The 13,469-nt window shown below is 34.2% G+C and overlaps 1 protein-coding gene across 1 annotated transcript in view; it reads right to left on the bottom strand.

Annotated features, from left to right (window-relative positions):
- Positions 1-280: 280 nt before the first annotated feature.
- The window catches only part of LOC129263253 (complement C3-like), a 98,233-nt gene continuing 85,044 nt past the window's right edge, over positions 281-13,469 (bottom strand). Inside the window, exons 34-40 of the mRNA XM_064101040.1 lie at positions 12,815-12,886; positions 10,232-10,337; positions 9,611-9,709; positions 8,348-8,434; positions 5,842-5,925; positions 3,964-4,114; positions 281-1,599 (exon numbers count right to left, since the gene is read on the bottom strand). Of these exons, the coding sequence (XP_063957110.1) occupies positions 1,458-1,599; positions 3,964-4,114; positions 5,842-5,925; positions 8,348-8,434; positions 9,611-9,709; positions 10,232-10,337; positions 12,815-12,886 (741 nt within the window). The 3' untranslated portion in view covers positions 281-1,457. The remainder of the gene's footprint in view (positions 1,600-3,963; positions 4,115-5,841; positions 5,926-8,347; positions 8,435-9,610; positions 9,710-10,231; positions 10,338-12,814; positions 12,887-13,469) is intronic.

The raw sequence follows: 13,469 nt of genomic DNA, 5'->3' as shown, positions 1-13,469 counted from the left end.
TAAATGGCTACTAAATTTATACAAAATATGTACTAAAACACTATCTCTCACTCTCACACACACACCCTGACACCCCACACACACACAAAGAACATAGAAGTCTAATAACCATACACAAACTACATGCTTCTCAATTCTGGTTTATCTGATCATACACTTTCATACAACCACAGTTAAAATGGCTACAAAATTCATAAAAAACAAATCCTCCACACACTGCCACACCCACACACACAAACACAAAGAACATAAAAGTCATAATAACTGTACACAAACCACATGCTTCTCAATACAGCTTTATTTAATCATACACTTTCATTTAAGCACACTAACTGTACTGAAACTACTCAAAAAGAAACTTCATTTGCTGCACTGTACAAGAATTGCAACTGCTTTTAAATGAGATGTATTTGCAAAGCTAAACTGATCCCATTTGTCAATAAAAGCACAAATTATTCAACTCTATAGGAGCCACATAATTCGCATACAGGTTACAAATCAATTATACAATTTATCATAAATATCAATTGTGTCTTGTTATGTTAACAAGTAATCATACCTGATATGGTACATTTTATTAATTCAGTTTTAGCCAGATTGTGTGCAAGTATATAAAGTACAGAGTGAGCACTTATAATAATAAATCATGATGTAAAATTATTATTGTTATTATTGTAGATTATTTAGTTCAAGTGAATCTAGAGTTAGTTTTTGTTTTACTAACTCAGCTCAGATTTCATCAAAGTTTATACTATACACTAAACGTATTGGGCATTCATTTATTAATATAATTATCTAGTTATTTATTCATCTATCTAATGTATATTTTTTACTCATTTATAAATTTACTAATTAATTCATTCATTTATTTACTCATTCATTCAATTCTTAATGTATTCATTAAATCAATTAATCCATTAAGTAATTAAGTAAATAACCTTATTCTAAATCCAGAATTGAAACAACTCAAATAAACAATGACATTAAAAAAAGAACAAAATATGTATAAAGAGAAGCAAAATTTTGAAAGTTTCTAAACAGATATGATGAGTCTGTTAATTCAACTTTGTCATGATATCCAAAGTTTGAAAAAAAATAGTAGTAATCAACCTACCATCTAATAATTGTAATATTCCTTTATCTGCCTTTGCTGGGTTTTGATTTAGGGTAGATTTGATAAGTTCTGATTTTCTAAAATTCCCATTTTCAAACATTACTGTTGCTGCACATGCAAAAAAATAAGAATTCAAGCTCACAACAAAATGAGTTGAGCGTGTGTACTGTGCGATATCATCACAATAAAGACACATGTAATGGCTTATACGTGGGTGATACTGATCAATGGGTAATACTAACCCATGATATACCTATTGGCATGGTGACGTTACTGGGCATGAGTCATGAGAGATGGCGTTAGAGGACAGTCCCACTATTAACTGGTTCCGAACTGAAGTGAGTTAACTCTCACCAGAGCAGGCGGTCGCTTCATCCATGCTCGTTTCAAAGGTACTCAATGCTTGGCGTATGTCCAAATTTCTGACTAAACTCTGCCTTGGATAAAGTACCATCTTGGAGAATTTTCCATACAAGTACCGGTATCTAGACAAAGAAAAGAAGTTTGTCGAAGTGAAAACTAATGACAATCTTGAGACCATAACGTGACAGTACTCCCTACCTAGTCCTAAATCAGACTCCGGACACTCCTCTCAGAGTGATACCAGGGATCAAGCCCTTTGGAGTGAACTATACATCTTCAGGTATTACATCATAACTTCTTCAGGAGTGAATTAGGAATCCATTTATAGACATTTCCACTCCAAAAAGAAGTTCAAACCCAATCAGGCACCAACCCCTTTGGAGTGAACTGGGGATCTATTTAGACATTTCCACTCCGAAAAAGCTGAATGTTCTCTCAAAAGACACAATTCTGATTCTGAAAGGAGTGAAATTGTCTCATTAAAGTGTGATTACGGACCAGGGTCCCGTAACACAAAGGTTAGTGATTAATCGTACGCTTGATTATCACAATTAATTGTACACTGAAGTCAATGCAATCAATCATAGAAAAATGTTGTCAAATCATTGCTAAGCTTTGTGTTACGGTCCCCCCGAGTAGCTTCTTTGCATAAAATATTACCACAATAACAATCAGGTAAACATGCATATGTTTCATAAAGCTGTTTGTATTTGTTTTGTATTGTTTGTAATTTGATTACTTTGAAATTAATCAGATCATGATTTATTTAACCCTAAAAGAGCCGGGTTATTTGGACCGCCCCCCCCTGAGATCTCCGCCTTCGATTGCGCGAGCGCCGTGAAAATTTGCACAATGGTAGTGTGCGATAAAATCTACAAGGCTGTATGGTTAGTTTTTTTTTTAATAATAAGATTTTTCATATAATGAATTAACTATGATAATTTATGCATGAAATGAAACATTTGCTCTAATCAACTATCATACGGCCCCAAAACTGCTAATTTTTTATTCACAGACTCTTTGTAGAATCCGATCAAATGTACTATTTAAAAAAATTGGTATCACAATTTTTTTCTCATGTATTTTGTTTTTTTAAATTTCTTAATGTATTTCTTTGTTTTTTTTGTTTTTTCGATGGAACTTGTTGCAGACTTAATTCTGATCATAAACAAGACAAAATTAATTAAGGTTAATCAGTAAAAGTAGAAATAATGATACATTTAGGAATTTTTGCTAAATACACAATTTGCATGGGATTCGTATATGAATTCAAGTTTTTGAGCAGTTTTGGGTCTGACATGCACTTACATAATGTTGCGTAATTTCGCAACCGCATACCCGGGCATTGCAAATTTGGTCTCAAAAGTTGTGCGAGATTTGAAAGGAAAAAGTCAGTGAGCGGCGCGATTTAAAACATTTCGCGCGGCAGATTTATCTTGAAAAATGTAGAGGGGCAGCGGAATCTGCCCCCCGACCTTATGGTACAGATTATTGAATGGTCATGGTTTCATTATGAGAAAAATAATCATAAAAATAAGAATAATATGCAAAATTTATTTAGTGCTTAACCCCATTTTCACTGGGATATTTCAGACCAGGGTATAAGGATCTTCAGATCTCGACCACTGATTGCACGATCGCCACAAAAATTTGCACGCCTGTAAAGCCGGAAGTAAACTACAACACTGAATAGTAAAATTTCCAAAAAATAAATTGTTCATATTTTGTTATCAAATTAATTATGCAAATAAGCATTTGAAATTTGCCCAAAAAATGTTTGTGTGTGAATGTTTTGCCTTTAACTCATTTTATATCTTGTAGAATGCTAATTTTTGTGAGAGTATCAATTTTTTTCATTTCTAATAAATATCTACAAAAAAATTGCCAAAATATAATCAATTTCTTATGTACATGTATTTATTTTTTTTCTTATGTATTTCTTTGTTTTTTCGAACCTTTTTTAAATTTGTTTTTTCCAATGAAATTTGTTGGGGACCCTTTGGCGATCATAAGTAACATAAACGAAATCCATTTAAACCAACAAAAGTAAAAATAATCATACATTTATGATATTTGGTTGAAAGAACAAAATTTGCATTGACTTTGTACACAGAATCACGTTTTTGTGCAATTTTGGGTCTGACATGCAAAATATTGCGAAATTTCTGAACCATGAACCCGGGTGTCGGATATTTGTTCTAAAAAGATGTGCAAGACTTGAAAGTAAAAATTCAGCGAGCGGCGCGGTTAAAAAAACAACATTTGTTAAGGGGGATCGAATTGACCCCCCTCCGTTAGATAAGGGTTAATTTGATGTCTCTAAGAATAGTTAAACAAATAAAAATGATTCACATCACTAACTTATAAAACAAATAATACACATCATTTTGATTGGGCATTTGAGTAATTACACACACTTGTTACCATAGAAACGTGTGTATAATTCTTACTATTACCCTCCATGATGTGTGTTACTTTTAATATACCTTTCAACTCCATCTTTGGTGGTGTACTTGAGGGATTCCCGGCCAACGAGTAAAAAGTCACCAGGGATACTTCGTTGTCCAATTTTGGGGCACTTACAACCTTCATTGACATACAACTGCCTCATCCCGTTCAAAGGAATGTTTTCGTCTCCTTCGTTTATGAAAACAAATAAAACAACAAGCTTGAACATCAACAGAATGGACAGTTTATTGACCACAAATGACCTTTGACCTTGATTGTGACCTGACTTTCAAAGTTATTACGACAATTCAAGATGAAACAAGTTTGAACCTCAATAAACTGGTCAGAGTTTATTGACCCCCTTAGCACTGGCCTTTTTAATAATATACACCTTTTTCTTTTACATAACTATCAACAAAACCAAGAATATATTTCCCAATAATTTCAATTGTTCCTGTTCAGCTACTGGTACTTAGTATTAACAGAATCATTGTTGTATGAAAATACTGAGTAGTGAAGGGATATTGTATTATCATTCAAGTGGACCTATATTACACGCCTATACACTGCTCATAATGTCTGAAATGAAGCAAAATCTACGCAATTGCATGGGTAAATTTTGCTAAATCGATATATGTTATTATATATGATAACCTTTATTTAGATATTTATTTATTTATATATTCATTCATTCATTTATTTTTTTATTTTTTTTATTTATATATATATTTATTCATTTCTATATTTATTTATTTATTCATTTCTATATTTATTTATTTATATATTTATATATCTATTTATTTATTTATTCATTTATTCATTTTTCATTTATTTATTTATTCGTTTATATATTTATTTATTTATTCATTTATTTGAATATATTTAGTCAGGTACATAAGATCAGTAAAATGCTGTTTTTCATAAATGATCTGATGTAAACAGAATCAGGATTACAACAAAAATCATCAATATCATACATGTAAATAAAATCAAATTCTGAGTTATTATAGAGGCAAAGTGTAGTAACATAAATAAACAAATATTTTTACATAAATGATAACATGAAAATGACTTAAGTGTTACGAGAACAAAAAATATAGATACAAATTGCAAATCGTATAATTTATTCACTGGTAAAAACCACTGAAATGAAAGTGAGGAAATAATTACGGGCACTATAGGAAATGGAAACTTGGGTGAAACACTAACTATAAAGTAATAATTTGTGTAAAACCATAGAAACAGAGTATATACAGATAAACAAAGTAAATAAAGTAAGATAAATAGCAAAAATTATGTTCAAATCCGACATATATATAAACTATGGTAATTATTGAATGTAATCATACTTTTTTATTCTAATTCATATAATAATAATAACGGTTATTTATATGCGCTATACACAAAAAGTATCACATCGCTTACAATTGTCAGAGGTAAAATATAAATATAAATCTTAAGTAACAAAAAAGTATAGAATAATGCTAATGATTGGTGTAACAGCATTCACAATAATTGTACTTTAGACAAATCTTGCTACCAGAATTTATTTCTTGTTATTTGTTGTTTTATTGAATTTCTACAGTGCACGTTTGTATTCTTAAACCTTTCCTCTGTATGATTTTTTTTTAAAGAAAATTTGTTGGGAACATTATTTGGTCATAAATAGTTAAAAAAGTTTCATAGCGATTTTGGGTCTGACATGCACCTAAATACCGATGCTTACTTTCGTAACAGCGTACAAGGATGTCGCAAAATCTCAAAAGTTAACTCAAGACTTTTAAAAGAAAGGTCATAAACTAAGTGGTGCAATCCTGAAACATTTCAGATTCATCATAAAAATGTTAATGGGGGGGGGGGGGGCTATTTCAATACCCCGTGGTAGTACATCTAGGGCTAAATAATTTGAAACTTACCCCTTTTTATTTGTTTTTTGACGGTGAAGTTGTACACCCTGAATCCGCCTATTACTTGTTCTTGCTCAATGTGGATCTTGAGTGCTGTGTACAATAAAACACAATGTTAGATTAGCATGAATGTTGAAGACAAATACCAATGGGTTAAATTTAGTTGTTTAATGATCTGTTATAATTTTCATTAAAAAACAATGAAAAACAAAAGATGAAAAAACAAAGAAATACATAAGAAATTCTAAAAACAAAGAAATACATGAGGAAAAAAATTGGCTTTCACAATTTTTCTTTGTGGAAACCTTTAAATTAGATTACAAAGATGACATCTGGACAAAAAAGAAAATGTGAAGTGAAATTGGGGGTTGAATATGCAAATAATGTTTTTCACGAATAATCTTGCATATTTCATTCATAATAAATAAAACAGATTTTTTATACTGGCTTGCAGTATGGTAGTGTGACGACCTTAATTCGCATGTAACCTAATTTTGCGCATGGTCGAATATCTCAATATCTAATTAATATCTTGAAAAACTGATATTACCAACAGAAAGAACGACTTAAAATTATTCAATATGGTAATTTTGTTGAAGGTAAGGTCTCTATTATTTTGTAAAAAAATTCGCAAAACATCAGCAAATTTTGTTACCTTTGGCGTCCGCTCCGATTAAATCTGATCTTCTCGACAAGCATCAAGAAATCGCTAGTCTGCGCAAGCAGAGGTCTCCAAATAAGTAAAATGTGGCACCAATCGAATTTATGGTATTTTAACCTCCATCTGATATAATTATCTTACCTTTGTCTACTTAATATCTTTTCTAAAGCCTTGCAAAACGATTGTGCACAAAATAAGATCACACTTTTTCAGCCGAGCGCGCACTAGTCGATCGTCATGGAATTTTGAGATCACAATGCCAGTGAAGCCCTTGACCTACTTTATAATTCCGTCAAGCAAATTTGACTTTGGGATCTTGCCTTCCATTTGGTATTTATGATTTTGATTAATTTTGTGTGAGGTTTGATAAATTTTTGATTGAAAATCAACTTCATGATAATTTTTTAAATGTGCGCAATTTATGGTCACCCCATCATATATGTGGTAAAGAATGTGCGTGCCAAATTTCGGCGCAATCGCGCGAACGGCAGCTGAGATAAGAAGGGGGGCCATGATGGCCCCCTTCAGTTCTCGATGCATCTAAAATACATGTAGCCCAGTCTTTTTAGGGTTAATGCCTTAAAATGCTTATGCGCTGTTATAACGGCGATGACAAGACATCTGCTCCTGCGACTTTTGCTCCGGAGGGCATAGGGTTAGAGTTAGGATTGCAATAGAATTTTTGCTTCAGCAGAATGTAAATATCAGGATTAGGGTTTATTTAGTTTTCAAGGTTGGGTTCTATGGCTTAAAGATCAAGTCCACCCCTGAAAAAATGTTGATTTGAATAAATAGAGAATAATCAAAGCAGCATAACGCCGAAAATTTCATCACAATCGGATGTAAAATAAGAAAGTTATGATATTTTTTAAAGTTTCGCTTATTTTTCACAAAACAATAATATGCACATTTCAGTGACATGCAAATGAGACAGTCGATGATGTCCTTCACTCACTATTTCTCTTGTTTTTTATTGTTTTAATTATACAATATTTCATTTAATGATAAATTTGACAATAAAGACCAACTTGACTGAACCATATAGTATCAAACAATGCTAATTCCACATGTTCAGGGAGTAATTTATTGTTGTTTCACTACTTGACAATAAGAAAATTGGAATATGCCATATTTCATAAAATAAAATACAAAAGAAATAGTGAGTGGATGACATCATTAGTCCCCTAATATGCATACCGACTAGGATGTGCATATAACTGTCTTGTGAAATTAAGTACAACTTTAAAATGTCATAACTATCTTATTTTACATCCGATTTTGATGAAATTTTCAGTGTTATGCTTGCTGGATTTTTCTCTTTTTATTTGAATCAATGTTTTGTTGGGGTGGGTTTGTCCTTTAACGTGTAGATTTTCCATCAGAGCAATTGTCGCCGGAGCAAATTTCATGGAACCAATTACAGCTGCCAAGCTAAAGCCGGAGTAATAGAGAGTAATATAGACATTAGCCCGTATTCTGAAGTCGGGTTTAACTTAAACTCAGGTTTAAAGTTTTGGTTTAAGTATGGATAGCCAATTGTAACATAAATCACTAATGGTACGTAGATATATCATATTTCAGCTCATTTGGCTCTCAAATCATTCATAATTGTCTAGGAAGTATAAAAAGATTATTTTCTTCACCATCGATGAATCAGCAAAGAGCACAGTAAACATAAGAAATACACAACTTAATAAAATTTTGACACTTTTGGCTTCCCATAATTTTAGCAGGGAGTTTACCCATGGTCTGAGTTAAGCCTTCTTCAGAAAACTTCAGAATACGGGCAATTGTAATCATAATGTGATATGTGGTATACAAGAACTGTTTATTATGATTATTATTATCATTTACCATAACTGCTGTGGCTTTGACAGGCAGTTGCCTCCAATTCACTAGCAGAATATAAACGAGGGCACCGATCAGTAGGGTTGCAGAACTCTGTAACAGAATTGAAATAGGCATCAATCAATTTCATGCAGAAAAAATATGACATTGATGGATTTTCATACATCTAAGGTTGATCAGATTAATCATAATTTGTTGTAAGACAGGCATTTTTACATCTTAAAGACAATGGCTAACATTGACTTGATTTTAAAAGTCTGGGCCCCGTCTTACAAAGATTGATCCGAACTGCCACAACTATGGATGGCTAGCAAAGTCAACATCTAAAATACAAATTTGTTCAAAATATTGTCCAGATATGTTTATTCATTCAGCAAGAGGTTTATCCACACTGAGCTGCACTCGACCAAGGTGAGGTGAATGGGTCCCGGCAGGATTAATTCCTTGAATGCTTGAGTGCCTAGGCAGCCCAGCTAAAGCAGGGGTAATAATAGCAGGGCCCACTGGGAAAACAGTTTTCGGAACAGAATTGGCTACCCTTGGTAAATATACCGCTATTATTATTATTATTCATACATTCTTTGTTTTCTTGAAAATTCAGTGTGCTTCCCTTTGTTTACAAAGGACGTGTGCAAATTTCATGCAGAAAAAAATATGACAAAGATGGATTTCCATACATTTGATTTCCATACATATTATCCCGTAGGGTTGCAGAATTTTGTAACAGAATAAACAGAAACAAATTAATCTTTTTACACAAATAAAATGTACATCGCCCGATCGGTCAATAAGATGAGACTGATTTTATTCAGACATGGTTAAAAAGCCCAAGCGGAGAGAAAGAGTGGTGAGGGGCATGGAGGGGAGGGGGAAAAGACGGAAGGGACAGAGAGAGGGAGGGAGGGGGAGGGAGAGGAAGATGGAGGGGAGGGGAAGAGAGGAAGGGGGAGAGAGGGGGCAAGGAGAGGGAGAGGGGGAGGGAGGGAGGGGAGGGAGGGTAGGAAGGAAGAAAGAGGGAGAGGAAGATGGGGGAGGGGGTGGGGCAGAGAGGGAGAGAGGGAAGGGAGGGGAGTGAGGGAGAGAGGAAGGAAAGAGAGAGAGTGAGGGAGGGTAGAGAGGAGGATGGAGAGGAGGGGGGTTGGGAGAGGGAGGGAGAAGGGAGAGAAGGAGTGAGCGAGGAAGAGAGGGAGAAGAAGATGGAGGGGAGGGGGGTGGGTGGAGGAGGGGGTAAGGAGCCAGAGGGGATATAGGAGGTGACTGGATACTTACTAAGTGAACCACCAGAGCAGATACATTCATTTTCAGAGCACAGTGTGTTCAAAAGGGAACTACCTGTGCCAGGCTTGTAGAAAATAGTACAGGACAGGTCTGTATTGCAAACAAGACAATAAAACATCTAGAAATATGAAGGGACAGCATTAAGCTGCCAAAACAAAATGATATCCATTTTAAACATTTCAAACAAAGCTTAAAACAAAGTTCCAATTAAACAAGTAACTTGAACTTTAAAAATGCATTTGTGCATCACAGAAAACAAAAAAAGGAAACCCTTTTTCAGAGATGAATGTAGCAATCACTAAGCAGGTTTTGATGGGAAATCTAACATTAAGAGTGACTTCTCTTTATTGATTTTAGACCAAACGAATTGTTCATTCAGTCAGACTACAGAAAATATATACTGAGGCATGTCAAAAACAATGTGCATAGAAACTGAAGCAGAATCCACGCAAGTACTTGGTTGAATGTAAAATAAATTCAGTGAGAGTTATACATGTACATCCCTTTCAAAATTAAGTTGTGCTTTAAAAACGCTCGATTTAAATTGCAAATTTCAATTTGGGCGACTATCAAGGGTTTGGGGGTGATAGGTCAAATGTAAAAGGTACTGACCGGGATCGTAGTAGTCATACACATGAACAGCGGCCGCTTGTACATTCCCGACAACCACTTCAGTTTCAGCATAAAATGTGAAGCATAGGTCACTTGTCTTTGGAATCTAGGTTACAGAAAAACAAATAACAAATAATTATAATGATAATAACAAATATCATCATCATAATCTAAACAAAAATATTGATAACTAATAAGAACAATTCATAATACTAATGATAATAATAATAAGAATAACAGTTATAATAATAAACACAAACAAAAAACATAACAGTAATAATAATATGAATATGGACACATATTTAAATACATGTACATCATCAGTACAAGTACGAGTAGATTTTAAAGGATTACACAAAGCTTTTTTTCTCCTAAAGCCCATTAAACATAACACACACACACTAGTCCACCCTCACATATATTAGTGTTATACTTAAATGAATGAACCAACATAAACTAACTTCACGCCAGGGTCTTCAACCTGTTTGAAAATGAATGATTTTGCTGTAATACATGTGTCCCACAGACTCTAGCCCGCATATATGCAGACTCAAGCTCCAACAGCTTAAGGACGTTCCACAGTTAAAGTGAAATCCATGTCATTTTCACCAAACTTTGCTCATAGATACTTTAGAACCTTAATATTCGAAATATGCAAAAATTAACATAGGTCCATGTGCTTGATTTTTTGCTATAGAGCTTCAAATTTCACCAAAATTGATATTCTTAAGAATTGCGCATTCAAACGAATTTGGCATTTTTAGACCGCCCAAGATTACTACAATGAGTTTAAACCTCTATTACTCAGTCAAAATACATGAACAAGTCATCAAATTTCGCAAGAGAGTTAATAATTGTATCATTAGAATGGAGAATCTATTTATAGTGCTATTTGTTTGCAATTTTAAGTTTAACAGCACTGCCAGTTCTTAAAAATGGCGTAAAAGATAACAAAATCCCAATCTAAAAAATGTGAAATTTCAGTAACAAACTACAAACGTACAATATATGCTGCACTTTATTCAAAATCCATGTCATTTTCACCAAAATTTGCAGAGTTGTAGAGGAAGGTATACCTAAGAGGTACAAACATTAAAAAATAGGGGTTCATGTGCTTGTTTTTAAACCATCAGCATTTTTATTAGAGCAAATGTGCTTTTTAAAACACCAAAAATGCGGCGAATGCTTTGTATCTATGTGAAGAAAAATCAAAACCACTCTACCATTTATTCAAACTCGGGGTAATATTCGTGATTCTTGGCAGCACTGCAGAGTAAAGTATTTTGAGATTGTAGAGAATTTTTTTTGAATGGTCCATTGAATAATTCGATTTTTTAGTTTCATGAAATAACGCATAGGATCTGCAGTTAAAGTGCAGAAGATGAGAAAAATCAGCTCAAACCTGCAGCTAATTAATCACCTGTTCATTCATTGTGACGTCAGCGCGCAGAGTGTAAACAATGCGCAGATCATAATGCGCACAAACATAACTGTGGAACGTCCTTAATGTATAGATGTACCTCATATGGCACTTGTATCAGATGTTCTGCAGATCTAAAATAATAATAATAATAACTATCTGGGGCCCGTAGCACAACCTGAGCTATCAACACAGAACATTTTTTTACAGTTGATTCCATTGACTACAATGTACAATTAATTGCAAAATTCAAGTTTACAATTAATCCCCTAACCATTTTGTTACTGGAGCCTGTAGCGCTAAGAAACAACAAATTGAAAATGAAATTGAAAAAAAAAATGAAAATCCATATTTCATTGTCCGAAATGAAATGTGAAATAAAAATACATCCAATATTGTTTGTGCCCAATTGATTGTGAACCTGGCAGACACTGTGCAGTGTCGGATCCAGGTAGCGCTATCCCTTGAATCATTGAACACCAAAAAGGGTAGCAGCAACTCTCATCCTTTAATCTCTTTTTGTCTGACGCAGCCGGGCTTTGAACTGCCAACCTGTCTGTTGTGAGAGGGACGCTCTACCAGCAGAGCCAATACACTGGTTGCTGTGTAGGTTTTTGAAAATACTACTCCCTGTTCTCAAAGCAATCGATGATCATGCTCCTCAGTACAATGTTGATCTGGGTCCCATAACACAAAAGTTAGCAATTAATCGTACACTCGATTTTCACGATTGATTATACATTGTAGTCAGTGGAATCAATCGTAGAAAACTATTTTACAATCTTTGCAAAGCTTTGTGTTACGGGCCCCTGGTCGACAAATACATTCCTATCAGATTCCTACATTCATCTAAATCTGGTTCCACAAAGGCATGGGAGCATGAGATTTTGCATATCCTGGCTAAGTTCCCTGGAATGACATTCCCTGGTTATGGAAGAAGTGCACTTCCATTGACATAATTATACATCACCTGGAGTATAGTCCACACCATGCTTCCAATCCACGTTCAACATTGATTTACCATCGTACAGTGTATCTACTGTCTCCCACTCACTTTCCTCATTTTTTTTTCATTGCACCTTGGCCACTCCAAAGAGTGAATTTGGCGCATCATTAAACCAAACCTACTATTATTTTTATTATCATCATCACTATTACTGTACCTCATCTAAATAGAAGATGACAGACCGTTGGCCAGCTTCATATGAAGAAATCGAGTCACTGCCATTAATCAACTACAAAAAAAAAAGAAAAACAGTAATTTTGTTAAAAGATAAAAGTTTGTTAGATCCTACATATTTTAAGGTTGGAAGCCCCCCCCCCTCTTGCCTTTGACAATTTACCCAATAATTCCTAAGTGTAAAGTGATTTCACCACAACATTTCTTGACCTTTTTTCTTTCAAGTTTCTTGTAACTTTTAAGACCGAATCAGAGAGGCCCGGGCGCAGGGTTCCAAAGTTACACATTCTTTTGTGTAGGCTCAAAAACTGCAATGGATATTCTGTATTTCGAGGAGTGAAGTACTTGTTTCGCTTCTTGGCAATGAATATAATGAGTAGCATATACATGTAGAGCCAGAAACAAGGCCACATCAACCCTTATCTGATGGGGGGGGGGGGTCAATTTGACCCCCCCTCGACAAATTTCATTGTTTCACTGCCGCGCGAAATTTTTTGAACATTTTTTCCAACCCTCGGGTACGCGATTTCGAAATTACACAACATTCTGTAAGTGCATGTCAGACCTAAAATTGCTAAAAAAAACGTGATTCAGTGTACGAAGTCAATGCAAATTGTGTTTTTCAACCAAAAATCATA

The sequence above is a fragment of the Lytechinus pictus genome, chromosome 6 (genome assembly GCF_037042905.1).
Source record: "Lytechinus pictus isolate F3 Inbred chromosome 6, Lp3.0, whole genome shotgun sequence".
Lineage (NCBI taxonomy): Eukaryota > Metazoa > Echinodermata > Echinoidea > Temnopleuroida > Toxopneustidae > Lytechinus > Lytechinus pictus.
The sequence above is the reverse complement of the archived record's forward strand: the minus strand, read 5'-3'. Positions and strand labels throughout refer to the sequence as shown.